The sequence below is a fragment of the Kwoniella pini genome, chromosome 6 (assembly GCF_000512605.2).
Source record: "Kwoniella pini CBS 10737 chromosome 6, complete sequence".
Taxonomy (NCBI): Eukaryota; Fungi; Basidiomycota; class Tremellomycetes; order Tremellales; family Cryptococcaceae; genus Kwoniella; species Kwoniella pini.
Genome location: NC_091721.1, coordinates 1,326,179 through 1,353,949, shown reverse-complemented (window position 1 = coordinate 1,353,949; position 27,771 = coordinate 1,326,179). Strand labels below are relative to the sequence as shown.

At 46.2% G+C, this 27,771-nt stretch overlaps 11 protein-coding genes across 11 annotated transcripts; 5 read left to right on the top strand and 6 right to left on the bottom strand.

Annotated features, from left to right (window-relative positions):
- Positions 1-126: 126 nt before the first annotated feature.
- I206_104951 (uncharacterized protein) lies at positions 127-2,593 on the top strand (the record flags this gene model as incomplete). The annotated part of the gene is made up of 7 exons (XM_070203036.1): positions 127-222; positions 285-1,809; positions 1,867-1,925; positions 1,978-2,098; positions 2,163-2,229; positions 2,282-2,339; positions 2,402-2,593. 7 exons carry the CDS (start codon positions 127-129, stop codon positions 2,591-2,593), a joined length of 2,118 nt encoding a protein of 705 aa, XP_070059137.1.
- A 646-nt stretch (positions 2,594-3,239) lies between these two features.
- I206_104950 (uncharacterized protein) lies at positions 3,240-5,161 on the top strand (the record flags this gene model as incomplete). The annotated part of the gene is made up of 11 exons (XM_019154252.1): positions 3,240-3,293; positions 3,372-3,464; positions 3,522-3,576; positions 3,622-3,741; positions 3,801-4,047; positions 4,117-4,174; positions 4,236-4,287; positions 4,359-4,461; positions 4,518-4,528; positions 4,586-4,986; positions 5,045-5,161. 11 exons carry the CDS (start codon positions 3,240-3,242, stop codon positions 5,159-5,161), a joined length of 1,311 nt encoding a protein of 436 aa, XP_019012992.1.
- Positions 5,162-5,505: 344 nt separating this feature from the next.
- I206_104949 (uncharacterized protein) lies at positions 5,506-7,987 on the bottom strand (the record flags this gene model as incomplete). The annotated part of the gene is made up of 6 exons (XM_070203035.1): positions 5,506-5,546; positions 5,628-6,347; positions 6,401-6,467; positions 6,527-7,091; positions 7,145-7,796; positions 7,861-7,987. 6 exons carry the CDS (start codon positions 7,985-7,987, stop codon positions 5,506-5,508), a joined length of 2,172 nt encoding a protein of 723 aa, XP_070059136.1.
- A 1,235-nt stretch (positions 7,988-9,222) lies between these two features.
- On the bottom strand, positions 9,223-10,259 carry I206_104948 (uncharacterized protein; the record flags this gene model as incomplete). The annotated part of the gene is made up of 5 exons (XM_070203034.1): positions 9,223-9,336; positions 9,394-9,490; positions 9,555-9,685; positions 9,747-9,859; positions 9,908-10,259. 5 exons carry the CDS (start codon positions 10,257-10,259, stop codon positions 9,223-9,225), a joined length of 807 nt encoding a protein of 268 aa, XP_070059135.1.
- A 429-nt stretch (positions 10,260-10,688) lies between these two features.
- I206_104947 (uncharacterized protein) lies at positions 10,689-12,394 on the top strand (the record flags this gene model as incomplete). Its single annotated transcript, XM_070203033.1, has 2 exons — positions 10,689-11,072; positions 11,480-12,394. The coding sequence occupies 2 exons, from the start codon at positions 10,689-10,691 to the stop codon at positions 12,392-12,394; spliced, it is 1,299 nt and encodes a 432-aa protein (XP_070059134.1).
- A 424-nt stretch (positions 12,395-12,818) lies between these two features.
- Positions 12,819-13,125, bottom strand: I206_104946 (uncharacterized protein; the record flags this gene model as incomplete). The annotated part of the gene is made up of 2 exons (XM_019154248.1): positions 12,819-12,961; positions 13,014-13,125. The coding sequence occupies 2 exons, from the start codon at positions 13,123-13,125 to the stop codon at positions 12,819-12,821; spliced, it is 255 nt and encodes an 84-aa protein (XP_019012988.1).
- Positions 13,126-13,605: 480 nt separating this feature from the next.
- On the bottom strand, positions 13,606-15,483 carry I206_104945 (uncharacterized protein; the record flags this gene model as incomplete). The annotated part of the gene is made up of 6 exons (XM_070203032.1): positions 13,606-13,704; positions 13,763-14,321; positions 14,368-14,505; positions 14,557-14,828; positions 14,874-15,151; positions 15,216-15,483. 6 exons carry the CDS (start codon positions 15,481-15,483, stop codon positions 13,606-13,608), a joined length of 1,614 nt encoding a protein of 537 aa, XP_070059133.1.
- Positions 15,484-15,878: 395 nt separating this feature from the next.
- I206_104944 (uncharacterized protein) lies at positions 15,879-16,685 on the top strand (the record flags this gene model as incomplete). Its single annotated transcript, XM_019154246.1, has 5 exons — positions 15,879-15,933; positions 16,007-16,128; positions 16,186-16,271; positions 16,357-16,577; positions 16,636-16,685. The coding sequence occupies 5 exons, from the start codon at positions 15,879-15,881 to the stop codon at positions 16,683-16,685; spliced, it is 534 nt and encodes a 177-aa protein (XP_019012986.1).
- A 488-nt stretch (positions 16,686-17,173) lies between these two features.
- On the top strand, positions 17,174-19,218 carry I206_104943 (uncharacterized protein; the record flags this gene model as incomplete). The annotated part of the gene is made up of 3 exons (XM_019154245.1): positions 17,174-17,671; positions 17,720-18,174; positions 18,219-19,218. 3 exons carry the CDS (start codon positions 17,174-17,176, stop codon positions 19,216-19,218), a joined length of 1,953 nt encoding a protein of 650 aa, XP_019012985.1.
- Positions 19,219-19,250: 32 nt separating this feature from the next.
- Positions 19,251-20,443, bottom strand: I206_104942 (uncharacterized protein; the record flags this gene model as incomplete). Its single annotated transcript, XM_070203031.1, has 6 exons — positions 19,251-19,637; positions 19,689-19,833; positions 19,899-20,005; positions 20,048-20,140; positions 20,187-20,372; positions 20,432-20,443. 6 exons carry the CDS (start codon positions 20,441-20,443, stop codon positions 19,251-19,253), a joined length of 930 nt encoding a protein of 309 aa, XP_070059132.1.
- Positions 20,444-20,534: 91 nt separating this feature from the next.
- I206_104941 (uncharacterized protein) lies at positions 20,535-23,514 on the bottom strand (the record flags this gene model as incomplete). The annotated part of the gene is made up of 12 exons (XM_070203030.1): positions 20,535-20,783; positions 20,842-20,923; positions 20,988-21,332; positions 21,392-21,504; positions 21,557-21,609; positions 21,744-21,906; positions 22,085-22,456; positions 22,505-22,668; positions 22,711-22,772; positions 22,836-23,085; positions 23,128-23,142; positions 23,283-23,514. The coding sequence occupies 12 exons, from the start codon at positions 23,512-23,514 to the stop codon at positions 20,535-20,537; spliced, it is 2,100 nt and encodes a 699-aa protein (XP_070059131.1).
- Positions 23,515-27,771: the final 4,257 nt, after the last annotated feature.

The following is a 27,771-nucleotide window of genomic DNA, read 5'->3' as shown; positions in this document are numbered from 1 at the left end:
CGTGCTCTCACTCAACAAACACTCGACTGGCCATACATCTTCCTTCCATCTTAACGCAAATCATCGCCTTCCTGATCATACGTCCATCGAATCTTTCTCTCAATCAACTCAATCAACGGGACAACCATGGCACCTTTATCTCGATCATATTCCTTACCCGTCTCGTTATCAAACTCCGTTTCGCGACTGAAAGCGTTGAGTGGTGCCGCGGGTCGAGACGAGGTAAGCTTTCGCTCATTACTCGTTGCTGAGCACCGTCGCTAATTTCTTTGTTGGATACACAGGTAAGCGAAAAGAGCCGTCGGTCATCTGTAAAATCCCCTTCAGATACCCCCCTTCTTGCTGCTGTGATAGAGGACGGAGCTTCATCTTCTACCTTCCAAAGACCTTCCCCGGATAGCAGCATTTCAGATTTAGCGGCTTCAGAGGAAGCCTCTAAAGACTCTGCTGTCAAATCACCCCTCGTCACGCCCAACAAGAGATGGAGCTTGTCGAATAAGATAAAGAAGACCTTGTCAATTGATACGTCTCCTAAATCTAGTAAAGATGGTCTTGGGTTGGAGGGCATCGAGACTGCTCCGGTAGAGGAGGAGAGGGGCAGAAGGATGTTTCAGAAATCCAAGAATGTAAAAATCAAACATAATGAAGAGACGCTGACTCTTGCTCCTCCCAACCAAAATTACCCTGTCACAACAACTACCACTTCTCCCATTGCTTTTGATGATCAGGCATCTCACCTCATACTTGGAGCTATCGATAGGGGTCGTCCTTCCGCTCAAATATCCCCCAGCAGCTCTGCGACAGACCTCAACAAGCGATCGAGCGGTGCGTTTGCCGCGTTAGGCCTGAAGGCCGCATCGATAGGACTCGCGACACAATCAAGACCATCAGAAGAGCAATTAAGCGAGCCTGCTCCACAGATCACAACCTCAACACCTAAAGCTTCCTTCCTTCAGCCTTCTAAACCTGTTGGAGGAGGATCATCGAAGGGACCAAGAGCGCCTTCCCCCTTCTTCCGAGCTAGAAAGTCGAGAGAGAAAGCTCGAGAGAGGGAACGAAGTCCTGAAGTCGAAGCGCTCAAGACAGATAATTATGGTGCAGAATCAGAAGTGGAACCAGAGACGGAAGCGGAATCAGTAGGAGGTGGACCAAGGAAATATCGACCTCAAGCGTCTGCTTACGAAGATGACAGTGCTTCCGATTCCGCGTCGCAATCTGAATCTGATCCAGAAAGCGACGATGATTATGCTGACATCATCGATGAAGATGGAGAAGTTATTTTCGACGAGGAAACCGCTCACAACACGGAAGCGAACGCTGTATTTTTCGAAGGCGATGCTGCCGGTCTAGGAGGTCGGTCTGCTAACGATGCAGGAGAAGGTAAAAGTGAGGTGACTGAGGAGCCAGCTACGTTGCCTCGAGATGAGGAGGACAATCGAAGTCAACTGGATTATTATGGTGAAGAAGTGGAACAAGATCCCTTAGGTGAAGGACCGAATGTGGTGGTACCTCCTCAAACTCTATTCCAGACATCATCGCTGCATCAACCGAAAAGAAAAAAGTCGCTGCGATCAGGTATCGAATTGATCACGGGACGACCTAGCTTTGCAAGAGATAGATGTACGATAACCCTCACTCATGGTGAACCTGATGAAGCTCTGGAGTTGAGCGGTAAAAGGTTGAGAAGATATGTGGTACTCAGTGATCTGAGTGAGGAAAGTCGTTATGCTGTCGAATGGGCTATTGGAACGGTTGCTAGGGATGGAGACGAGCTATTTTTGATCTCGGTCAAAGAGGACGAAAGCAAAGGCAAGTCAAATTATACTGTCACTTGGTCGGGTATAAGCTGATTACCTAAATCTTCAGTCGATCCCAAAGCTTGGTCCAACTCCGATAGAGCTCAGAAGTTGCGGATCCAGAAAGAGGTGAGTTGTGAAACTATCTATGGAGGTATCGCGGCTAAGCGCTCTTTCTCAGCGACAAACCAGCGCTCTCATGCTGGTCAAGCAAGTCACTGGACTACTACAACGGACTAGACTAAACATCACGGTAACGTGTCAATTCGTTCATGCGAAGAATGCAAGGCATATGCTATTAGGTAAGTCCCTGGGGTCACGATCAATTCGGAGTGATGCAAGGATCATGCTCACAACCACCTGCAGATCTGATAGATTTCCTCGAGCCAACTATGTGTATTGTCGGATCAAGAGGTCTGGGTAAACTTCAAGGGTAAGCTCGATATGTGCCCACAAGGACCGCTTGATTGACTCTAGTGATGTAGTATCCTATTAGGTTCGACATCGCATTATCTGGTCCAGAAGTCGTCTGTTCCCGTCATGGTAAGTTATTTCCAGCGTGTGTTTAATCAATTCCGGAATCAAGACTCACAGTTGTGTTTCAGGTCGCCCGTCGACGACTGCAACGACCAATGCGACAGACCAACCCGGCGAATCTTAGGCATTCACCAAGAGTCAGTCTTGCTTCGGCAAGTATTGAGAAGACAGCGTCAAGTAGACAGGAAGACGAGATTATGGATGTTGCTGAATCGGAGAAAGAGGAGGGTAAAACTGGTGGAGCTGATGCAGCTTCTTAGGCTGGAACTTTGTGATCAGTGTACCAAAACGGAGGCGGAGTCCGTGAACAAGGACGGGGTTGTCTGTGTATTGTTGTCATGCGCGATACAGTTGTATACATTACTATCATCCTTCCGGATGCAAATTGACCTAGTGATTTGGCTTCTTGCGTTTACAAAAGACTCATTTACCTCGCTTTCAGGGACATCCCGAGTAACCTCGAGGGGACGTCTCGGCGCACCCAGGAACCAAAATATGATCGGGAAACACACAATCGAAGGAGGTGTGCTTTTGTGTATTCTTTGTCTGGTGCACATCTTGGTGTACATTTTGCGTCTGCCTGAAGCGATCTAAGCTTCTCCCGTTATCCCCATGCTCCATCCGAAGGATGGTTTGATGGAGATCGATGGCTTTACGAAAGGCACTAATCGATGTCCTGTTAGACCCGCTTATTAACCTGAGTCAAATTATTTATACGTCGAGGTCTTTCATATCAAATGCGAATGTCATTTCTCAGTTCCACTTTTCCCGTTTGCGTGACCTCAGCTCATAATTATCAGACATTGGATTGAGCATATCAGTCGACTTTATTGTTTGGGTATCTATAACGATAAGACCGAATCAACCTTCGAAGCAAACTCACTGTCACTTCTGTTTTCTCTCACCATGGCTGCCGCGACTGATTGTAATATGAATGTAGCCTTCATCTTGAGTAGCTCCGTGGGTCTTACCGCATCACCGAACTCATGTTCATGGAAACGAAAATATTCCTAATCATGATTGTTTTTCCTGTCTTAGGCTTTGGGATTTACCTTACATCACACGTACAAGCTTGACAAGTGCAAGTGTCTGCTACCCAAGAGGAAAGAATGGTTCAGGGTGTTACTCACAGTGAGATCCTTCAAGCTGCTCTGAACCGCGATGAGTGCTGATGAACTGTACCACCAGTGGATGCTGATCTCGTCTGAGATGATGATCATTGGCTGGGCTTTAGGCTGGACAGGTGAGCAGATCTTGGTGGTGCTCATGGCTGACATGTGTTATACAGTGATCAAATACCATTTGGGGTGGATGTGGATACCCGATATAGGTGCAATGCCTTACCCGTCGATGCTATTTGATCAGAAATACGTTGATCTGAATATCCCACTTATGATCATCTTCAATTGTACGTATCTCACACGTAATATCCATCAGTCATGTTAACCTTCTTGAACATCAAAATAGTGGCATTCTCCATCCAAGCTTCATTAAATGCTGAAGAAGGCTTATACTGGTATCACCTGATGCGAGCTGTTAGACAGCCAAAATCATCTAGATCATGGTTGACTTCAGCATTTTTTTACGCTTGGATTATCATTTCGATTGTCTGCACAGCCTGTCAATCCGGTATCAGCTGGCTACATCGTGGTGCATTAAATTTGGACAAGCAAATCACAGTGACCATGACAGTTCATGGATTCATCGAGTTTGCGTAAGTCACCAGACACTTTTATTTCTGTTGAATGCCAGGGTCAAGCTGACTGCATCCCCTGTATATTAGCGTGATGTTGACTTCCTCAATTGTAATTTGGAAATTTCCAGCTTTTCTTGCGGATGTAGTTAGTTTTTGGCCATCATGTTACTCATCCTCATTAGTATCAACAGCTGACAGATTCGTAGAAAGCATCTGGTGCTGGTCCCGAAGTCCGATCGAGACTGCATTTTTACCACGGTCAGTCAACCTTTCCTCATAGGGAGTCTGAGCAGAGATACAGTAGCTGATGATGAAATCTTGATCCGCAGAGGCGAATAAGATCAGGACGTTTTTCCGAGCTTTATTTGCCATATGTATGATCATAATTGGTATAGACGGTATGACTGAAGCCAAAAGAATCAATATGAATCGGTGAGTACAGATCCTCTTGCGCCGGTTTGAGCTGATGTTGGCAATGTTCTTCACAGATTAGCAAATGGTTAGTATCGAGTCATGCATGCGATTCCAGATATAACGCTGAATAAAAAATGTTCAGACCTCTTAACTCAAATTATTTTCGGTTCCTTTTTCTTTGTTCTTCTGATTTCCACTCTGCTATACGTCCCTCGGAACTGGACGCCGGAAAGCGAGCTTCATAGAAATCGAATTATGGTTGGAGACCCTAAAGCCCGAATGATAGATGGTCAAGGATTGGAACCAGCTAATTTGGCCAGTGGTATCGCTTTGATGTCTTTGCTTAGAGAAGGTGGTCAATGGGATAACGATGATGATCTTAGAGGTAATCATAGAGTGTCTAACATCGACCTGAAGAAGGATGATCAGCATGCTCCGTTTCATCTGGAAGTACCCGATGCCCAGGATGAATGGAGAAACCACCAACTGCATAGACAGGGCAGTTGGGACTCGGATCCTTCATACCTAGGTATGCCCATGGCGGTGAGTAAATTTTGATCCCTGACAGTAACCTGGTTTAGCTGACTGCTTATCGCATTAGTTGGAGAATTTTACTTCGCCAATTGCAGTACAGAAAGATGAAGCTCCGCTTCCAAGCGAGATCAGAATTCGTATTGAGCAAGAAAAACAGATTACGCGCAACGATGACATGGTGTAGAGAAGTTTAGAATCCTCTTCACTTGTGTAGAAGATCTCTGATCCGGTATCAGGCATCCTGACCTCTGATGTTATCTCACTTCTCATGTATAGCCAGCTTGGTGTCGCGAAGTAAAAACGCTCGCCGATGCTGTAACCGTTTCCCCATCGTTCTTTCCGACTTAATCTGCGTGTATCCGGGAATGCATACGTGTATTTGATTCAACAGTAGGGTAATAAAAGACCAGTATTCCAAAAATAAACAATGCTATGATGATAAACAGGAGAGCTTGATGCGTGTACGAGTTGCAATGAGAAAGGGGTATCTATGCTAGGATATAACAAGAACAGTAGGGTATATTAGATTCACAACTTATCCCATTCCGCCATGAGGGCAGAAGCAATTGCTGCAGATTCGAGTGGCAAGGTCAGTCACAGACTTTCGTCCTGATATATTCGATACATGTGCAAAGGTTTGTGACACTCACTTGGCTCGACTTCGGTTCCGTCTCTTGACACTTTGACCTCCCTATCAGCGTTCCAAGGATTTCTTAGATGTCGAGTCTTATTGAAGGATACAGGTCCAACCTTGATCCACTGGATTCGGAAAACATGCCCTCTACTTTCTTCCATGAACTCGTCTTGTCCCTCCTCTTCCTCACGTTCAGCCTTTTCGTCAGGCGACAGCAAGGTGTCTTTCCTGATGACGCCTGACTCATCCTGAGAAGGATGGCGGTCGGATGCTCCAAGACGTTCTTGATGTTCCACTTCCTTCTCGCCCGAATTATTAGCAGCGATGGGAACAGGAGGGAAGTAGTCGTCCTTGAGAGCTTTGGGATCAAGGGTTTGCGCTCTGTACTCAGGGGCAGATTGGATTGATTTGTTGTTCGTAGCTCGGTTGCGAATATCTGAAGGATCTGTACGACGCGAACCGAGAGCGCGCTCCAATATACCTTCCTCGCCAGGAGTAAGTTCTCCGGGCGAACTGCTGGCGATGTGACTCTGAGATGGAGTGAGAAAGATGGGTGGACGAGTTTCAGCCTCCATAGCCGGTAAAGGCGGTCGAGCTTTCGTGACACTTGATGATTGGGTTTTTTTGGCCTTCTCCTTGTCGATTGGTTCGATCATCTTGGCGTATCCGAAAAACTCGCCAGATCTGTTAGCGCCGAAGATGAGGAATACTTCTTGCGAAGTTCGGAATGCTTGATCTATATAGCAGTGTAAGTAGCCTTTCATAGCGTCCTCAAACATTGAAACGTACCCAGAATAGGCTCGTTATGACCTTGCGTTTTCCAGGTTCCCGTTTGCACGGATTCTTCCAGCTCAGCCTTAGGGGCTTGTCAGTTTACCAATACAATGATATGCAAAAGTGAGAGCCAAAACTCACGGTGGTCAGACTCTTCAAAATGAAAACACGTTTGGGGAAATGTTTAATCAAGAAGCTGGAGTTTGTACTGGCGAAACTTCCGCTAGATTGATGGTGTTTTATCATATCTTGCCCTTCTTTGATGATCGATTCCCTACGGCGACCTTCGCCTTCAGGAGCATGCTCCAGCACTGCTGGGCTAAGCGGGACGGAATTGGCGGAACTGACAGACGCCGTGCTGGTCTGTCGAGGTAGCGTTACTCCTTGCTCCTTTACCCATTCGCGATGCATCCCTGTTCCCCTTTGAGCACCGACTCCAGACCTCAAGTCATCATCTTTACGTCTGACCCGACATAACATCCGGGGACATCTAGGATCCCATGGTCTCAAGGGTTTACCATTGAAGAAGCTCACAGCACGGTCAAGATCTGTTTGGGAAGAAAGGTTGACGAAGGCGCAAGATGACCGAGATATCAAAAAGATGGAGGATGGCCCACGCCAGGGTTCTGTGCTAGATTCGGATCTGGTCTGGGGAATAGTATTATTGAAATATCGCCAAAGCTCCTCATGGGAAGTATTGGAAGGACTGTTTGTCAGCACAGCTCAAGCGAGAGATTGACTCACACATTTCCGACCCACATCACCCAATCCGACCGACGAGCTGGTGCTTGAGGGTGATAAGCTTTCCGTTCTTTCTCTTTCTCCAGTGGAACTGCGCTTTCTTTGGGGTTTTTAGAAGGTCCACTCCACGATTGCCTGGCGTCTCTACGAAATGGTTGTCCTCTATAATTTTGGGAAGATGGTCCCCACTCATTCATTCTAGGCTCCATTGTAGGCTGTTGCTGTTGATAAGGCGTATAGAAACCATATGTTGAAGGCATTGACGGGCTTGTCCATGTTGAGGTCGGTCCGTTACTGTATGAGCCGCGAGTTGTACCATAAAAAGCTCCATATTCGCCAAATGAGCCATGTCGAGGAAGAGCGGGTTGTTGAGATGGATGAAACTGGCTTGAAGACAACACAGGGCTCATGGGTGGGCTGGTCCATAATCCGTAGGGTTGCACTGGTGAATGATTGACGGGAGATGATCCGGGATAAGCAGAGTAAGAGTATGTAGGGTATTGAAGATTTCTTGGCGAAGGATAGAAATTCTGAGCGAACGGCTGATATGGTTGCTCTTCTGGGGGAGGTTGGAAAGAATGGTAAGCAGCTTGAGATGGATCGATATCTAGATTTTGCAATTGACGCTGTAGATCGGAATCCACCTCTTCGTTGTGGGTCAGGAGTGGTTCTATCGCAAGACAACGTTGTCGAATATCAATATTATTGTCCGCCTAAGCTGACTGACAACTTACGCTGCATAGTTTGTCCCGTATACTGTGCGCCTGAACCTCTAGATAAATCACCTTCCGATACCGTTCTATCTGTTTGCTGATTTGATGGGAAATTCGAAGGGGTTTCATCCGAATTATGCGGGTTCATTATTGATAGAGAGATGAAAGCATCCAGCTGCACAAACTTATAGCGTAGTCAATGAGCCTATGCAGTGATGATCAGAGTATAAATTGAGTATGGCATGTATTGGTGTGTTGTATATGATAGGATTAAAAAGATTCAGCAAGAGTAAAAAGGGCAGTTAATCCGTCGGACAGATGATGTCCGAGAAGAATGATCAAAATTACAAAGGATGCCCTCAAATCGCAAAGTGGTTAATTCAACATTGAGAAACGGCAAGAACAATATATTTTCTATTTGGTCGAGTTATTCTAGTCCTATAGAACTCATCTTGAGTTGACACAACAAGAGCCGAGGGAGGTAAAAAGAGATGCTTAATGGCAGGAATATATATCTCAATGCGTTATATGACTGAAATTGGCGAGGAATGTCAAGGCATAAAGGCCAAGGGTTGAATTCTAGTTCACGGACCTGACAGGGCCTACTATTAAATTAGGCAATGACAGATCGACCAGACGTCATAACCAAGCCGTACTCGTAAGTCTTTTGGTCACTCATTCCATTTCAATCACCAAATGTAGTAGCCTTGGCTTTCTGCAAAATTGTTTCACCGGTGTCACCGGTGAATGTCATCTACTCGAGTACAACATGATTATCAGTCCGGATAGAGATCTAGCGTTCGGTAGGACCATTTCTTTGGAATCTTTTTGTTCTATGAAACCCTTATTTCCCACGCGGACGCCATAAGCCATGTGACCCTATGGGCCTGGATTGACTGGATTGATTTCACCTCAGCGCTCTATCCCCCCGTAACTGTTCTTCAGATCATCTGAGAAGGTATCTTGTGGTGACTTCGTACAATCGCGTTCCGGATGTAACATACAGGCACTTTTGCAATCGAGGAATGCATCATTTCGCTTAAAACGGTGCTTGCAGGTAAAATCTAATTGGAAATCCTAGGCCGATTATTGACCGACTCGCAGTCCGGCTGGTCGATAATTGCTCGGCACATATAGCCCAAACCTGCCATTTGAACTACCTGGAGGACTGCAACCAACACTCATTTGCATCACGATGTGACAGTACAACGAAGCATTCGGGAGCTGACACGTCATGTGCGGAAGCGAAGATGGTCTATCACGACAACCATGATCAACACCGCCTTGATACTTGAAACAGGCCGATCCGTGACCTTCTCGCCTCTCGACAAGTTAGAGCAAAATGGACATAGCTATGATATCATATTGGGGCACATCTACGGATTATGATGACATTCTGGACCCTTTGTCTAAGAACGGTGACGGTGGACGAGACGCGAGGGGTGTAGGAGCGGAGTCCGTATCCGGAACAGCGAAATGGAATCGAAGACGATGAAGCTGTGCGCATGTCAGCAAATGGGAGTTTGCAGGAAGGTGATTCGGGACAGGACTTACCACAGGAAGTTTAGGAAATAGTACAAATACCAAAGCAGCAAAATTCAGCCCGAAGAGGGTATAGTCGTATTTCGTATAATGCGTCGATATCAAGAATCTAGTATGTTAGCTAAATCAAATGTTGAGTAACTCACAATCCTATTGGTACACTCGTGAGGAACTTCTTGGCAGGCGTGTATTGAGCTCCCGAATCAATTTGTTCCCAGAGTGTCAAATCGTCATAAGCACCTGCCGAAGTCATGGTGGACTCAAACGGCACACCGGTGGAATGGTGAAACATAAGGAATGAGACCTAGAAACGAGACATTAGCGTCTTGAAGCACGTGAATGCGATGGCGATTAGGTTAACTCACAGCCATATAGCCCAAGTTGACAATTGTCCAACTAACATCCTGTGTCATACTTGGTATAGCGTCAATCAACATCTTAGCGAGCAATATTAGTAACGGGTGCATAACCCAAGAGCCTGTTTCAAGTCAACTTCGATTCTGTATATTTGGCTATTCAGACATACCAGGAGCGTTGACCCATTCAGCATTCTCATTGTTTCCCACACCCAACCTATCAACTACATTGTCGGGATCATCGCCACCGACCTCGGTCACCGTGACCAAACTGCTACTTCTTGCTCTTCCCTGCGGTTTGCGGAAATTTGGACTCGAAGCGTTGTTACCATTACTCGAGGGGTTGTGTCTATGCACGTTGTTCGACGAATGTGAGCGAAAGACGGTAGACCGAGAAGGTTTAAGGGGAGAAAGCGTATCAAGTTCATTTAATGCTGCATCTTCGGGTATTGGTTGTGAAACTGATCTTGAACGTGTAGGCGATCGAGGAGGAGCAGTGAGTGTGACAGATGGTGGTGCCATCTTAACGTCTGACAGAAACTCTTTTGATAAGAAAGCGTTTGGGATGGGGAAAGTAAAGAGCTGTATTTATCTAAATTATACGAGTATGACAGCGTTGCAATATGCGCAGGCGTGGACAATATGGGATGACACAGGGGGAAACAACTAAACAGTGACAAGTTAAAGTAACACGGTTATCAATCTGCCACACGACACATCCCACATCACATCATACACTCGTACCACTTCTGTTTATCCCCTTTTATTGCCACATCACTGTCTTGGTATACATCTACCACGTGTTTCCTTCATATATAATAACTTAGGGGAAAAAAGTTGAGATCAAACGATATATGTAATACATTCATCTTGGAAATAGTAAAATAATCGGGATTCCATCCTGTGACAGCCTTCCCCACGATTGCCTGCTCCGCTTTCACCCTCCTCCCCATGTCCGGACTCTGCAGATCATGCAACGCATTAGCTTTCGCTCGACGGAGCATGTCAACTGCTTCTGGCAGCGTTCGTCCAGGTCGTCCTTCCAACTTGCCAACAAAACGGGCTCCTCTTCCTAAATTAGGACGAAAAGCTACAAATGGGGAACCACTATCACATCTATTAGAAAGATTATCGACGCTGAAAGCCGAAAATCGTCGGCCAAAACCTGAAGCCTATGTCGAAATACTCAAGGCAGCTGGAGATTTTTCGCTGAGCAGGAGTATACCTGGTGACGAATCAGAGAATTTGGGATGGCATGTTGCTCAAGCTGCTTGGGAAGATGCCAGAGCTGGAAATGTAGATTTAGGTGAAGAGGGAATGGAAGCTTTTTTGAGAGTGAGTTCTTTTTACGGTAGCATCAGCTAACAAGGTATAGTTTACCGTTATGAATCCAGATCTCCTTCAATCATTCCTCTTATATACTGACTCGACTATACCTGGAAGCTATAATGCGCTTGCCCGCGCTGCATCCGCTAGCGGAAATCTCGAGCATCTGATCTATGTTCTCAATCAAATGTTCTCCAAGAATATCCCTCCCCCTTTGTATATCATCAAATCTGCTATTCGACTTGCTTGCGAATGGGATTGCCCACGCTTGGCTCTCCAATTAGCGGAAAAAGTGGAGAATGAGTCAGCTGTGGGCGCAAGAATCGACCAAAGTGCTTGGACAGAAATATTGATAGCTAGTGCTGATGCACATTTCGTGAGTTTGACATAGTTTACGAATGAAGCTGATTATCTAGCTTTCTGGTGTGGAAATCGCTTGGCGAAGAGTTAAAGACAACTATACACCAGACGAAGGCCTTATCCTGTCGATGCTGAACGCCGCAGGTCGATGGGGCAGACCTGATTTTGCCTCTTCTATACTAGAATATCTGCCTATCCCACCTCAGGAACAACACCTCGCCCCATTGCTAGAAGCATTCTGTAATGCTGGAGAAGTTCCAAATGCCTTTCACGTTCTTGTTTCGATCCGCGAAGCAGGTATCACTCCAACCATGGCTACGGTCCAGCCCATAGTGTCAGTACTTTCGAATGCCGAAGTTATTGATCAGGCATTTTACGCTTTAGAGGACATGCAAAAGGCTGGACAACCGATCGACATAACAGCGCTCAACGCTCTTATCGATGCCTCAGCACGATTAGGCGATCTTCAACGAGCTCGCGCGACCCAGATGGCAGCTCCAGACCTCGGCTTGTCCCCCAATATAGACACTTTCAACCTCGTAATAGCCTGTTGTATAACGGCCAAACATAGACCTCTTGGAGATACGATACTCAACGAAATTAACACACTTGCTTTATCGCCTAACGCAACAACTTACGAAAACATGATTAGCCTTTGTCTAACTCAACCGAAATATGAAGATGCCTTTTATTATCTTGAAAAAGCCAAGTCGGATGGCTTCAAACCTTCCTACTCCGCTTACAACTCTCTCGTACGCAAATGTATAACAGCGAATGACTCTCGATGGCGTTTAGTAGTAGATGAGATGAAGACAGTCGGATACCGCGTAGACAATGAACTTCACGAGTTCATCAACTCGGGTGGGAGATCCCGTTCAAGGACCGATCAGGGACGGGCAGGAAGTCACAGTGAATCAAGGATACCCAGGAGACCGGCATCAAACGGGAGGCGAGAGGTCAAAGGAGAGTAGAGTGCGGCGCGTGCAGTGCGAGTGAAGTAGGATTATGGACATGCTGAACGACGGAATAGCAGCACGGCACAAAGAATCAGACGAGACGGCGGACTGGCAAGGGGATTAACCAGCCTAAACAATGGAGAGGCATAATGGAATGAATCGGAGAAAGACCCGGACACGGGTTGACGACTGCCCCTGGCCAAGCGGACTCCGTCGCATCTTCTGCCCTTCAGAGCACGTTGAAGTAGGATGGCGTGATGAGATAAGTGCTCTGATTATGAGATGCGCTTGCGTCGTTCAATTTTCGTAGTCATATAATTAATTCACATAAGCGCACACAATCTCATGCAAACCGCCCATAACAACAGGAAGATATCCTGTATCCTCAGGATGACTATCGATACAGTTGCATGGTATGGTTACAACTCATAATACAGATTTACTCTAAGTCGGCAACAGCAGCATCTACTTCATCTTCTTGCTTCAAGGCGGAAACGTCCTTATTTGATGATCGAGTGTAACCTTCGGAATCGTCGAGTACTTCACCACCACCGATGGAGTCCTTCAAACCCTTAACCTCCTCTGTGTAATCGTCAGCAACTGGTGGAGAACGTTCGAGTGGATATTAACTTACCTTGAGAGATTTTACCGGTAGCCTCAGATTCCTCTTGTCTTCTATCCTCCAACTCAACGTTTTGAGCAGTCTCTGGAATGTTAGTTTGGGTGGTTTCGAAATCGTCAGACATGTTAATTATTTGTGATTGGTTGTTTGTGTGTTTATTTAAATTGGGGAAATATGTTTGTGTTTGGATAAAAGGTAGCTATGTGGAAATGCTATCAGGTTTATATACCTTGATATGAGGAAACAACTGTGTCTTATGACGCAAGTATATTTGCATTCATTATGACGCAAGTTGACATGATCATTGACTGAAACTCGTACTATAAGCTATGGATTTAATCATAAACAAGCCATGTCCCATATATTAGTATTACATGATATTCCAGTCATCGATCGATCAATGAAGTTATGATCGAATCGACGCGACGATGAAAGTGTTTTAAATCGAAATTATAAAGGTAAAAAGGGTTTTATCGTTTATCGTGCCTGAGACGAACATTACTTTTTACGAGATCTCTCGATCTGACATATTTTGATGATGTGATGCAATAGGTTTGTTTACATACATGCGACTGATAGTAGTATACAGTGTAAACATGATGAATCACTTTTGTGACTTTTTGATGAGTCGCTGCTTTTCTGCTTTGGGCATTTTGTTTTTCCGTTTCTCCCGATTCTCCTCTTTCAGTGCTTTCTTACGTTCCTATCAACAGCGTTTCGCATTAGCATGACATCCTCATGACAACCGTTTGTTTGCTCACCTTTTTAGCGTCCTTATCTTCATGCCGGAATCCCCGTGATCTATGTGGTTCTTCTTCCTCTTCCGATTCTTGGTCTGATCCCGGGTCATCTTCCGAATGTACCTCATCTTCAAATTTCACTGTTTTAACAGCTTGCGACTCGGTCTTATCCGCTAACTTGAGTCCCGTAATACCAGCATAGATAAGATCGTCTCCTCCACCACGTTTCAGCAGATCTACATCTCTTTCCGGATCATATACTTCCGCTAGAGTCCGAGGGATATATGATGACAGGAATACCGCATCATCCGTCTTATCTGAAGGTTTCCTCAACCACTCTGTCACGATCGCTGCTAATTTCTCATCTCCTTCTAGTTCCAGTTCCTCTTCATGACTTAGACCTATATTCTCGGTGACGACAAATTCCCAAGCTTTTCTCAGACCCAAACATTTAACATTCCGACGCCCAAAGAAATCTTCCACGTTCTGCAGATCCGCTCGAAGGAAATCGAAAGCTTTTGGGTGATCGTGCTCAACCGACTGAGATACATCTATTATCCACAAATGACCTTGATGGAACCTAGTGTGACTGTTAGCATGATTATGCCATATAGCACTGGACTTACAGGATATTGTATTCACTCAGATCTGCATGTACAAGATGACAATGCTGGTACATTCGCCTGACAGCGATGACGAGTTCAGCATATAGCGAATCCAGCCGGTCTGCCTCGATCTCGACATCTTTTAATCGAGGTGAAGCACTGTCATTAGGTCAGCTCTCGATCAAGAACTTCAAGGATGTCGAGACTCACTTGTCACCATCGCCCAGAAACTCCATCACCAGTACGTTTTCTTTGCAATCATGAACTTTCGGTGCTCGTATTCCACCTTGTGCCAGACGACGCAGATTTCGCAATTCCTTTTCTGCCCAAACTCGAATCATCTTCCTAGGATTCTTTGACGATGTATATTCGCCCCTGAACCTCTGTTCACCAACTATGTAATTTGATCGGGATCGGAAGTTCAATATAGATGTCCTATATATTTTGACAGCCACTCCAGGATGGGCAAAATATACATTCGCCTGCACAATTAGCTTTGACTGTTGGCCTGGATAAACGGTACTCACTTCTTTACCGGTACTGACGCATCGCTCTATTTTCCCTATTATGTTTCGGTTTACCAGTCCAGCCAGAACCAGACGTGTCCTGGAGTCCAATACCTGATCCTGTGTAGCACGATCACTTTTGTCTTTATCTTGCTTTTCATGCGCAACTTTAGGATTCATAGCAACTCCAACGTGAGCGAGAGGATTGACTTTGATGGTCTTCGAGGATGAAAGTTGTGAGGGGGCGTTTCGTGCGGGCAAAGGTGCGCTTCCAGTGGTAGCGGCATGTTGTTGCCTCACTCTATTGTACTGTTTGGTGAAATCTGGCAAATTAGCAGACATTCTCTCGTAAGCTGTACTCACCTCCATTTGCCAATTCCCAATCTTCATCATCTACATCCCAATCGCCTTCATCATCTTCCGACTGAGAGTCATATGTTACCGCAGCATCGACCAGCACTCCACTGTAAATCTGCTCGTCATCCTCAAATGCCAAACCCTCAGATTCCTCTGAAATGCTAGATCCGCTCGAATCGGCGTCGTCGAATTGATGTATCTCGGGGCGAGCTGCGGGTGCAACCTCGTCTTCGTGACGTTGATCGATGTATCCTTCGTTATTTCGCCTGGCCATTTTGAGTGCTGATCCTGGTGTTACAACCGGTTTCGAGTTCACCCATCTCACAAATAGTTCTCACAAAGTTATCGCCAGTCTACAAGAAATGTTGAAATTTCAGGTTGAGTGGCAAATGCAAGTAGGTAGCCACGAGGAGACCATGTGTACACTGTGATCGATTGATTACATAATATAAACCGAAAACTTTATATATACCATACCAACTCACTACGTCATAGATGACTAGTCATGTGTTTTATTAGACGAACCAGAATTGCTCCCTTGTAAGGAAACAAACACTATATATATTAACTATATATAATACTCTTTCTTCCATTCCATTCCCGCCATTCTGCAAAGCTTATATTCTTACTATCAAGTGTCCAACTTACCAGTCAACCCAATCAGTCATCATGTCTCCATTGCCCGAAGTACTTTTCGATGTCGCTCGAAACCCTTACCTAGCCGGTCAGTCCTTGCTCATTTGAGGATTTCCACTGGTCAGCTTCCCTTAGCTGACTATTTAGTCGTCTTTTTCCAGTCGGGTTGCCCATAGGTCTCGGTATTGCTAGTGGATTTGCCACAGGCCAAGCTTCTAGAAGCAATTGGTTCAAGACACTGACTCCTCCTCCTGGGAATCCACCCAAAGAGGTATTCGGGCCAGTGAGTTCACATCAATGACTCCTTGTCCGTAAAACTTCAACTGACAAAATTGATCAGGTATGGACTATTCTTTACGGTCTCATGGGATACGCCTCTCATTTGGCAGTTCGAGCCTTTGACAGTGCGGTCACTCCATCCGGAACGTGAGTGCTCTTCCGATTTGATACGTAACGTACTGCTCGAAACATGGTCTCTTTCCTTTTGTTAATCTGACTGGTTGGCATGCAGAGCCGACGCCGACCAAGCTTTACAACTTTATTATGGTCAACTCGCCCTTAACCTCGCCTGGAGCCCGATCTACTTCTATTTCAAGCAAAAGGAATTAGCATTTGGTAACATTTTGGCTCTGTTTGGAACCGTCACCGCCATGACAGTCAAGATGCACAATCTTTACACACCATTCAGCACTACTTGGTTCCTCGCGCCATACTGCGCTTGGCTTGGTTACGGTAAGTCTTTCCTGGTTCTTAAACTGGTCTCCCGCATGCGCTGAATTGTCCTGTTTAGCTACCTACCTCAACGGCGGTTATGTTTTCCTCAACAGAGACAGAAAGTAGAGAGTAGTGGATTAGGGTTTATCAGACTTGTAGCGGGTTATATATGAATGTATCATTGACATGCATCGAATCAAAGTTTTGTCAAATGTCCTATAATGTGCATCGCGTACGATGCAAACTGCAGAGTGTTTCACCAGGAAGCCCTGCTCAGACTGTATATCCAACATGTAATGTATATATTAAACGGCGGTGTATATGATGCATGTGGCTTTTCTGGTGGCGTCTGTATTTGTACAGTACGATTATCTAATCTGGCATTGTAGATATCGATATTGTCATTATCACTTTACACGCGTTGAACGATTTTCGACTCTTAATTCACCACTCATTAATAGCACAACATAAGCATTCAAATAAGAGCGCAACATCTACTTGACCCATATACATCTTTGACTGTCGATTTCATCATAAATGCGAGAAGTATAAGTGTTCAATCTTCATCTTGGACCTCCCAAACTTCGACTCAACTTCGCGACACCGCACGACTCATGTCCCGGTCAACATATGATCCTCATTCCAACTACCCACCTTCACCGCCTCCGTCTAGGTCGAGACGGGCCCCACCTCTTCGAGTAAACACCCAAAGCACTGCGCCGTCCAGCTCGTCTATCAGATCAGCGGGTCACTCACCTGTCAAACCTGGCTTCTCTTACAATTTACCGGCAAACATAGATTCCTCAAGTCACGCGCAAAGTCGCGCTCGTCCAGGTGGATTAGCTGCACTCAATGGCGATGTCCCAAATAGAGTCAAATCTCCACCCATAACACCCGGATCTAGATCACAATCAAGATCGGGTCATTGGTCACGAAGAGGCTCCAACGAATCCACCATACCTCCCGCTGTGCTTCGTCAGGGCTCTGATCAAAGCGCATTTCGAACTCGCAAAGACAATGGACAGAGAAGTCCACCTTTGCCTAGCGTATATTCGGGACGCGAAGGAATGAGTCAACACAGGGTTGAAGGAATTAGGAGTCCTAATCCAGCTGTAAGTCCGTCTAGCGATGGGCGCAACTAACGATGTCAGGACCTTCAGCTGTTTGCGCATCACTGCCGTCTGTTCTACTTCTCTCCTTCGCCCCCAGAGGATTCCGCTTCCTACATCTCTACGACACTAGCATCCCTTCCTCCTTCTCATCGAGCCGCATATACGCGTTTACAATCTTCATTGCGCTCGCTGGCACACCTCCATCATCTACGTCTCCGCATATCTTCCTTTCACGCACTCATCTCCAGTACAATCGCCTCGGCTTCGTTGACACCACTGGCTCGTCAAGATCTCGTCAGTCCCCAAGCGAAGGCTGAGAGGACGGAAAGGGCCCAAAAATTCATCTCGACTTGGTGTACTAGTAAGACTGGAGGTGTTGAACCATTTTTCAGAGGATTATGGGGCGTCTTACGGGCACAAAGTCGCGGTGAGAGTAGTCGAGGTGGCGCAGGGTCAACTCGAGTAGTCTGGGAAATCGATGATGCCGTTTTTCTTGAGTCAGGGTGAGTGTCACACAAGGACTATAATAGCTGATCATCTGTCTTAGCGGTACCGAATTCATGCACGAAGCTGTCTCGTTTCTTAAAGGTGTCCTCGGTTTCGAAGAGCAACCACTTACTTCCCCTCCAAAACTTCGACGCATTCGCACTCTGCCTCGGTCGTACTCCGACGCCCGGTCACGGCAATTCGCTAGGCCTTCCCCGAAAAAGATGCCAAGTACCGCTGACAGTCAAGAAGAACTGGCCCCATCTCCTCCTGACAAGTCTCGCAAAGCAGACTCGCGATCTCGGGCTATATCCGATCCTTTCACCGACATCCGTTCGAATCGCCGTGGTCCCGCACCTCCCCCACCTCCATCCCGTCGCCATCCGTCGACCATCCCTAATCCACTTCAAAGGGGTTCCTCCGACGATATCATGCAATCCAGTAATCCAGACTCTCCCCTCTTAGGTGAAACCGTCGATGCGACCCTCGCCGATCCGCATTTCCGGCCTGCCCACGTCACTGCTCGTATCTCGGAAGACCGGATCCACCTTTTGGGTCGGCGCACTCTCAGTGAGACCAGTGAATATGGATCTGGTCATGTGGCTTCAGGATCCATCTATCCTGAACCTGTAATCGAAGATGATGAAGAAGAACCAACGGAGGCCGATATAGCAGCTGAGGAAGCAGATCTGAACAAGCCCCGCTTCAGACTTTGGGTTTTCCCTGCACATATTTCTGATCAAGAAGCGGAACGCTTGAAGAATCTTTTCCCTCGCTTCATTAGCTCCAAGGGAGATGTACGATTCCCTTTCGTGCGACCTGGTCGAGGCGTCACAGCTATGGAAGAAGCAAGGTGGGATGCTATCGCTGTTGGGACGGTAGAAGACTCGGAACCAAAATTAATCCGCATACCTAAAGTTGAGATCGAAGATGAAGAAGGTGTGGTCAGATGTGGAACCGGGAGAATGTGGGTTGGGATCGAGTTCAGACGAGCAGGGTGGCAGGGTAGTGGATGGTATCGCTTTAAAAGATGGTGGAGAAGGTTGTTTGGCATGGCATAATATCATTCATACAGACATACGTGCATTGTTGACTATATACGAGTCCTTTTAGCAGCGTCATGCTCTTCGTGCTGTGATTTCCTTTTCTCTCCAGCGGTTCCATCTCTTGCAGTAGTCAGATTGTCTTCTCTTTGTTTGTTCTTAGCCGCTACTAAAGCCCTGAAGTCATCTTGCCCTTGCGTTGCAGGAGTGCTGCTGGGGTTGCTGGACGATGCTGAGCCTACCGCAGCGATAGCTGTTGGGCGCGGTTTGGCAATGACTTTTGCCTTTCGAGCTGCCCTTGGGGCGAAAGACGTGGTGGTAATCGTGTCCGCGGCAGCTCTTGTCGGAGGAGCTGGACGGTTTTTGCGATCTGTGAAGTGAATCTCGTTGCCCTCGAACACAAATGGCTCCGATCCAAGGAGAAGTTTTCCCACATCCTGATGTTCAATATCAGCAGAAGGACTGTGTTTCTTCCGGAGGACACCTACTTGTGCAGTCTCCAGTTCAGCTACAGCCTCATTGACTCTGGAAAACAGTTCCAGTCTCTTGACCGGAACGACCTTTTCCAGAGCCTGTTGCAAGAGCCCCTCTTGGGTGTTATCGGGAAGATTGGATAAAGTAACCAACCTATCCCTGCGTTCTACCAATTGTTCGGGTTTGCTGTACATCAGCCATGTCCTGCATTCTGTATAACTCACCGATCCTTGGCCTTCTTATTTGCAAAGTTTGGATCACTTATTTGAACTTTCAACTTCTTCTTGAGATAGGGTGTCCCATCCAAAGGCAGACACGCATTCGCTTCGGCCTGGTTCATCAGTCGACCGCTCTTTCACACTTGCTGACTCACTTCTGAAGCCATATCGACGAAAGCAAATCCCTTGCATATTCTCTTGACTGGATCCCAGCCGAGCTTGATGTGTCGAATTGTGCCGCGCTGGGACTATGACTCAGCGGAAAAACCCGTGGCCGACTCCAGGTAGACTTACGCCTTGTAAAATACCCCTGACATCCGTCTCTGTAGTTTTGTTGTCCAGTCCCCCAATGAACAGGGTTGTGTTGCTCGCATCGCTTCGCTGTGTTCTGGCTGAAGGGTCAGATACAAGCACGTTCATGCCAAAATTCTCGTTGCCAGTTTTATAGCCGTGTAAGATAAGAGCCGATTGTGCTGCCGACTATTGGAGCAAGACGAAGTCAGGGTTATATTTAGCTTGGACTCGATGAAGTTACTCACTGGAGACTCCATTGTGATGTAACAAAATCGCCTGTTACTGGCGTATTTGCGACTTGGCCACCGTGTTTGAAGGATTCGTCCATACTACGCAATTAGTACTGACTCAAATTGAGTTGGAGCTCACCTGACTGAAGAGTTGCCTAAGTGTCGCATCGTCGACCTCCTGAGCGAAATTGGTCACGAATAAAGTAGACCGCCACAGCATGGAAATGGATATCGCATTGCCATCAATCTTTCGTCGATCCTTCTGAAGAGCAAGGGGCACAGCCTCTACACCCGAAAATTCCACCAAAGCGGTATCGTGAACGTTGTCATCATTGGGAATCATCGTCGTTTCTCGTATAACGCCGCACTATGAGGTTGAGTAAGCGCCTTACAAATCGACGCTGTCATACAGACAGAATACGCACGTCTGTGAAGAGAGATTCCACTCGATCCTGCGCAATACCCTTAGGCAAACCGCCAAGCAATATTGTGGTATGCTCTCGATCTCTGCAGATCGTATCGATAAGCTTTCTCGGCCGCGACACAGAAACGGGTGTTGCCTGAATCTTACCGTTTTTGAGTACGATCCTGCCCGTCCGACGGGTCCAGAGCTATCGTATCGGGAGCCTGTTCCGGTGCAGTTTCCGAAGCGGTAATATCCATGATAACCTCAGGTATCGTAGACACCGTCGGGGCGGGGTACTGCTGGATCTCGAGGGCCGCTTTCTCCCGTCGTTTGGTCAATTTCTCTTGCTCTCTAGATATCCTTTTCTTGGCGTCGAGTAAAGAGCCTAATGTCCCGTGGGTGTTTTCGAAGCGGATCAACGCTTCGTAGACCGCTTCTGGCCAATCGAGATCGGACCGCTGAATCGCCTTATGAAAGATGTCCCGTGCTTGCTCAATCCGACTGTGCCGACTATTCCGGTCAGATGCGGTTAGCTCTGCCAGTCTCTTCTTTTGAGCTTTTACACTCACCTCAGGATGTCTGTATGCAGCAGCACCATCTGATATGCTGATAACCGAGCCTTGTTGGGTTTGTCCACAATCAGTAGCGCTTGCTCGAGATAATCGGGAGCGCGAGTTTCAGCCTGTTAACCCAGCTCAGCGCCTAACCGAGAATTTGACCTAGAAATCACTCACCCAAGCCAACAGAAATTTCTCTAATTGCAAGCTTGAGTCTCCACTCTTATTGACTACCATATCAGCATTGTCCGGAGACTCGTCGACTCACCTTCTGCCACATATTCAATGCCTCTGACAATCGTTGCAATCACCGGGTGCAAAGTCGCTCGCAAAGTCAGCGCCATTCCCCGTGACCAAAGCTTACCTTCAACCTCTTCCCGAGGTTCCAAGCGATTTTCAAATGCTGCTCTGTATACAAACATCGATACCAGATCTGTCGTACGACCATTTGGTGTACCGAGCAGACCGATTGCCAGCGATCTCTCGAAGACCAGAGTCATGCCTTCCAGAGATGTACCGTGGGTCTCCTGAAAGGTCAGCTCGCGTTTGTCGCAAAGATCACTCACCTCATTAAGCAAAAATTCTATCCAGACATCGCCATTTTGAGCGCAGGCCCGAATGGCTCGTGACCACACCTTTCGTGCGGCTTCGGGAGGTAGCGACTCGACCTGCTTGTCAGCTTCGTCGTTGATCTCGTTGACTCACTGCCCAAGCTCCATATCTCAACCATACCGCAGCCTCCGCGTCTTTCAATGCTCGAAGCGCTTCACTCTCAATCTGGATTTGCTGCTGAACCGCTTCACGCTCTACAACTTCCTCCTCTCGCTTTTTCTTGCGGGTCTCCTTCGGTCGATGCCTAGACAACCTCAAAGTCTCCTCAGTAGTATCGAGAGATGTCTGCATTGGCCCGCTCGCTCTTGTATAATGAGAGATCGCCCTCTCATACACACTTTGGATCATTAGATTGTCCAGTTGAGGGCCTTTTCCGCGAGCGTTGTTCTTGGCTCTGGAATCGGATTCCCAAGAGATATATTCAAGAAATACTTGCAGTTGAGCATTCAAGTCCGGCGCGTATTTCTATACAATTTTAGCTCTTGCCAAAATCTGATGAGAAATTGGACTCACAAGCTGTTCCTCGAAGTCGTTCCGTATCCTTCCATACCGCTTTTCTGTCAATTTCCCCTTCGCGATTTTGCTAGCTTCCGTCGCGTCCACCATTCTAGCTTCATATTGCTGAGGGCAATGCTCGGAGCAGAAACTAGAATAAGCGTTCGATGTTTGATCTAGACCTGAGCCACGATCAGCGGTATCCACTAGAAAAGCGGGCTTACTAGTGTGCGCTGTCTTTATGCGATCAGCATACATCATATGGATTGCCTCCATGGCTGCGTTCCTGTTGCAGCATTAGCATCACCATACTAAGACTGCACTCAAACGCGATGACAGCAAGTCTCACTTGTCTGGAGCGCTGCCTAACAATTCCATTTCCCAACCAATCCATATCTGCCAAAGTTGATCGCTGTCAGCCAAGGCCTGAGACCCTCGCTGATATATCGCTCTAATCATATCCCTGGTATTGTCTTCGGTGAGAAACTCGACGACATCGCTGTCTGCGTATGGAACATGTTTCTGTGTCTCAGAACTTATGGGCTTGGAGCGGAAACAAGAGAGTATAAACTCGATATGTCGATGTAACAGCGGGATTGCTACGTCAAATTAGCAAACGTCCATGCTTATCGTAGACTTACAGAAGTAATCATGTTCTGCTTGATCAAATCTTTCCAAAATGTCAACGAATGCGTCCAGGGATAACGGTCGCAAACTCGTCGAGAGTTTCAGGTCAATGTACGAAATCCAAGTATCTACTTACATTAGCATAGGCATTGATTGTTGATGAACTCACTTTCGTCTAGCATAATTAGCGATGAAAGCTTATTGTAAGCGTCTAGGACCTCCGTAGACATGCCAAGGCGGAGCATAAGATAGATCTGTTTGCGAATCAGAGGAACATTATCCGGCTTTTCTTCCAGATCTGCCAATATCTGACTGAGGTCGGACAATATGTCATCGTTGGTATTGATGTTGTTGAGGCTACCGTCAGTCACCAACGCATTTTGAGGTAAATCATCGGCCATAGTAGGAGATTGAACGTTAAAGATATATCCCCAATTGACTAAGGAGCGAAGGTGATGGTGAACTGAGTAAGATGTAAAATGATGTAAAATGAGGAAGGTTGAAGTTGATGCGATGCGGGGCAGTAGTATAATCTTTGTCACGTGATATAATTACATACGCGCTCCCACGGTTCCATCTACTCTATCCTTCTTCGCTCTTCGCTCTGAATCCTGCTATCACACTTCAATTCTTCCTTTCTTCTTGACTTGCTATTTGATATCGCGTCTTTACATATTTAAACCTCGCTGAAGCACCATCTCTCCGCGACATCATCCAGCTTACCCCTTGCCATTCGTGTGTCGCTGTTGCTATCGCTGCCAGCATCGCTCTCAAGTGCCGTTTGCCCGTTCCACACCTACACAATTTTAGACAGTCGACCATTGTCCCTTATCGTCCCAAGTCTTGATGATCTTGAACGACTCTGACTCCGACCCCATCCACGAATCTTGCCATGCGCAATAGTCTGGCTAAGAAGAGACAGATCAACAATTCAGACACTGGCAAATGGTCAAGCCTTCGTCGTGTCTCACTACTGCATTCAACTGATCTTTCAACCCGCCCGAATCCGCTGAGTGCATGGACAGCAAAGAAACGATCGCTAAACAATCACGGGTAAATCGTCCCTCGTGAGCTATCTGGACTCATGGTCGTGAAAGGCAAAGTGGAAAAGGGAGTCATTCTGTATACGGTCGATATACTTGGAAGAGGCGATGCTGCACAAGGTCTTCGGAGAGTTTGGTATTTTTATTTTTGTTACGGCAATGAAGCGCTGGGCTCGATAGTTCGTATCTGCTAGGGAAATAGGCCATGAAAACCCATCATGACCTAAACCCCTCGACTAGCTGCGTTTCCTCGTGCCCATTCGACTCTCGTCAGTATCCTGGACTCGCAGCTGTACGGCTTGGGTGAGAAATCTTGCTGTTTACACATCTATATTCATCAGTAATGTAAAATCTTCCGACTCTTTCGAACTAAGATAGCTCCTGTATGCTGAACTCTTGGACTATATTCTCCTTTGGTGAGTCTCTTTCGCAACGTCTCAGCAGCCCGATTAAGGCATTCTTCCGCTCAAGCTTGACTGTCATCATACGATATGACGATATGGGTGAAGATGGTAAGCTGTGAATTGTTGCTACTCTCCCAAGTATAACCATCTGCCGATCGTATTGTGATTCCTTCCAAGTATAACCATCTGCCGATCGTATTGTGATTCCTCACGATCATGGTATATTCACAACGTTTCCGAAACTTGGATGACCTGACAGGTTGATTCACCTCGTTGACGCCAACTTGTGAGCAACGCCCAGTTAGACACACCCCATTCTTTCCGCCACTTGTATCGATCATTCTGCGTCAAATCTCAGCCTCGGGAGCATCTCGACTTCTGGCGAATTATACCTTGTAAGATTTCTTCTGGCGGACGTGCTGAGCCTTCCGGACTGGATCGTTGGCGTACTTGGGGCTCCATCCCTTCCTTGAGCATTTTTCTACTAACTCAGACTAGTTGGGTCTTTGCAGTGATTTGGCGGCCGCACTGGCATATTGTTGTGATTGTTCTCACAAGCTCATCAAAGCCACAATCAACGGATTGTCATGTCTGGTGGTTTAGGGCATGCAATGGTCAGTCGACCAGCTAGTCGACTTTTAGTACCGATCATTGCTGTTGGCAGGTTACTATTCTTCGTTCGCGCATATCGAACTGAACTAGCTGCATGAAATTTTTTGGACACCTACCACTTGTTCAAATCGTTGTTGTGATCCAGATTCTATACAATGGCGGCTGCTGGAATGTCGTTATCTAGACAAAAGTAGTGTAACCACACAAGCCGCATTTCACCTGGTCGTGCCCTTACCGTGCCAAGCAGCGCATTGGTAATATTTTGGTGCAAAGCTGCTGATTGCATGTCCGGATTTCGGTCTCATTGCCGAATGCTACATGAGCTATGACTGCAAGTGGTGTGCGGGAGCAAGCGATGAATGGGCAATCTGTCATGCCTCTTGCAGGGTTCTCACGCACCGGAACCAAGGCTCCAGCAGCGGAGGTGTCTGGAAGAGAATACGCTACTGATGTGCAGTATGTTGCTGGGCCATTATCATAAAAAAGTGCCAATATGGCGGTAGATCACGATTCCGACATGTCCCGCATCAAACCCCTCAGCATACAAGTTGGATGGCAAGTAACAGTTTGCTAGCTTGAGCTGTACTGCATAGTGAATGAAACTTGTGGGACTTGTGATATGGCCAACTTGACAATACAGCTCAGGTGGAGTAATGATTTATGGTGGGGTGCCAGGCATGTGATGCACTGGTGAATGGTATTATATATTGGCAGTCAAGTACAAATTCAATAGACACCATGCTCCTTATTCAAAAGCCCTCAGAGAGCACATAATTTTGAGTGCATGTTGTTGTGACAGCTGGGAGAGAGAAGACATGGTGGAATGGTAATAAATGTGTTGATCAAGTCAGGGCTACTGAGTAATGACCCATTCATTCACAAGCTATGCAATTTATGGTTATAAAGCATGGGTATCACTACTTGTTGCTTATAACTTTTGGGCTTGATCTACAGGGGACAAGTTGAAAATCCTCTTTTTCAGGGAAAGGGATATTCAGACCTCGTGCTGGGATTAGAGATTCCACGACAAGCTTGGTAAAAAGCTACTGAAGGGGACTCTGATATCAGTCTCGGTAGCGTCTTTGAGATAAATGTCTCAGATTATCAAGTTACTTGTCTGATGCATAATGCATAAATACAAGAGTGAGATCTTGTTAATCTGCTTGGTTTGAATATGTAACTGTCAATTGTCCACATTTTACAGCTTTCGAAACCAAACTTCGTTTTGATTCACTCGATTTAACACCTATCAACCCAGATCTGTACGTCGCACCCATCCTTGCAGCATGTCAGACAATGATACCGCTAGCTATCCCGTTGTCAATCATGCAAAATGGAAACCTTCAGTGTCAAATGCAATCATTATAGAGGAATCTAGCATCGCTCCTGGGGTGCAAAGAAACACCAGAACAGGCTAAAAGAATCAAATATGCTTGAAAATCCTATGTTACAAATATCAGATCACTCTCGCCTGTTGTTCAAGCTTCACATTCAGCTGCTGCTGTTACGATCTGTCCTGGATCAAATCCTTGGTATACAAGACGGATAGAAAGTGAAAGTTTACTAGCTTGAGGATTCACCTTGTGGGACTTGTGATATGGTTGGACAGTGATAAACAACTCAGATGGATCCGATGAGTTGTGGTGGGTTGAAGAGGATATGATGGATTGATGATAAGTAGCTAATCAAGCAGGGTTCATTGAGTAGTTATTAAGTATCTACTACAAGGCTATGGAACTTATGATTATAACTTATGGTTATAACTACTTTTGTGTAACTATTGACAATTTGATCCATGGAGGGAAAGGTTGAATACCCTCCTGAAGGCGGGTATTTATACCTTTTGCTGGGACCAGATTTTCTCATGGAAAAGTTCTAAGAAGCTTCTCAGAGGGCATTCTCACAATCAGCTCTGAGATACGTCTCAGTGACGGAATATGAGATGTATATATAATGCATATACGAAGTATAAAAGAGAAAGAGAAAGTAGAGATAAGCCAATTAAGCTTAAGTACAAGTGATAACGTACAGGCAAGACGCGCCTCGGGAATAAGCGGAGTTTGGTACAAACATATGTGGCGATAGATCACTCAATCCGACACTCAGAGCTTTCTTTTAGATGCGCCTCAGAGATTACTCTTAGATGCATCTTAGGGATTGTTCTGAGATTTGTCTGAGAAGTTATTCTAAGAGTCTTCTAAGATAGTCGGTTAAATCAGATGACGTTGGTCAGGTCATAACAGCTGCTTGATCAATCATCGCTGCAGATATTTGTTTACTATGAAAAGATTTGAGAACACGATACTCTGCATCTTTCGGCTCAAGGCAAGCTCGTCGTTTACAGCAGATGTGGACGCTTCCTGCATTAGACGGAGCGGACCCTGCTGAAAGATTAACTAAAATTAGGTGTGCTCATGCTCAAATTGATTCTGACAGAGAGAATTTATTTAATAGGTGGCTGACATATGCCATGACACTGGCGCTTCCAGATATATATTCAACTCCAAAACAATTACTTTTGCTTAGAGAACCTCAGACATCAGCATCAGTTCAAGCTGCAGTCCAAGCTGAATGGACTAGAAGAGGATTTGAAGAAGCT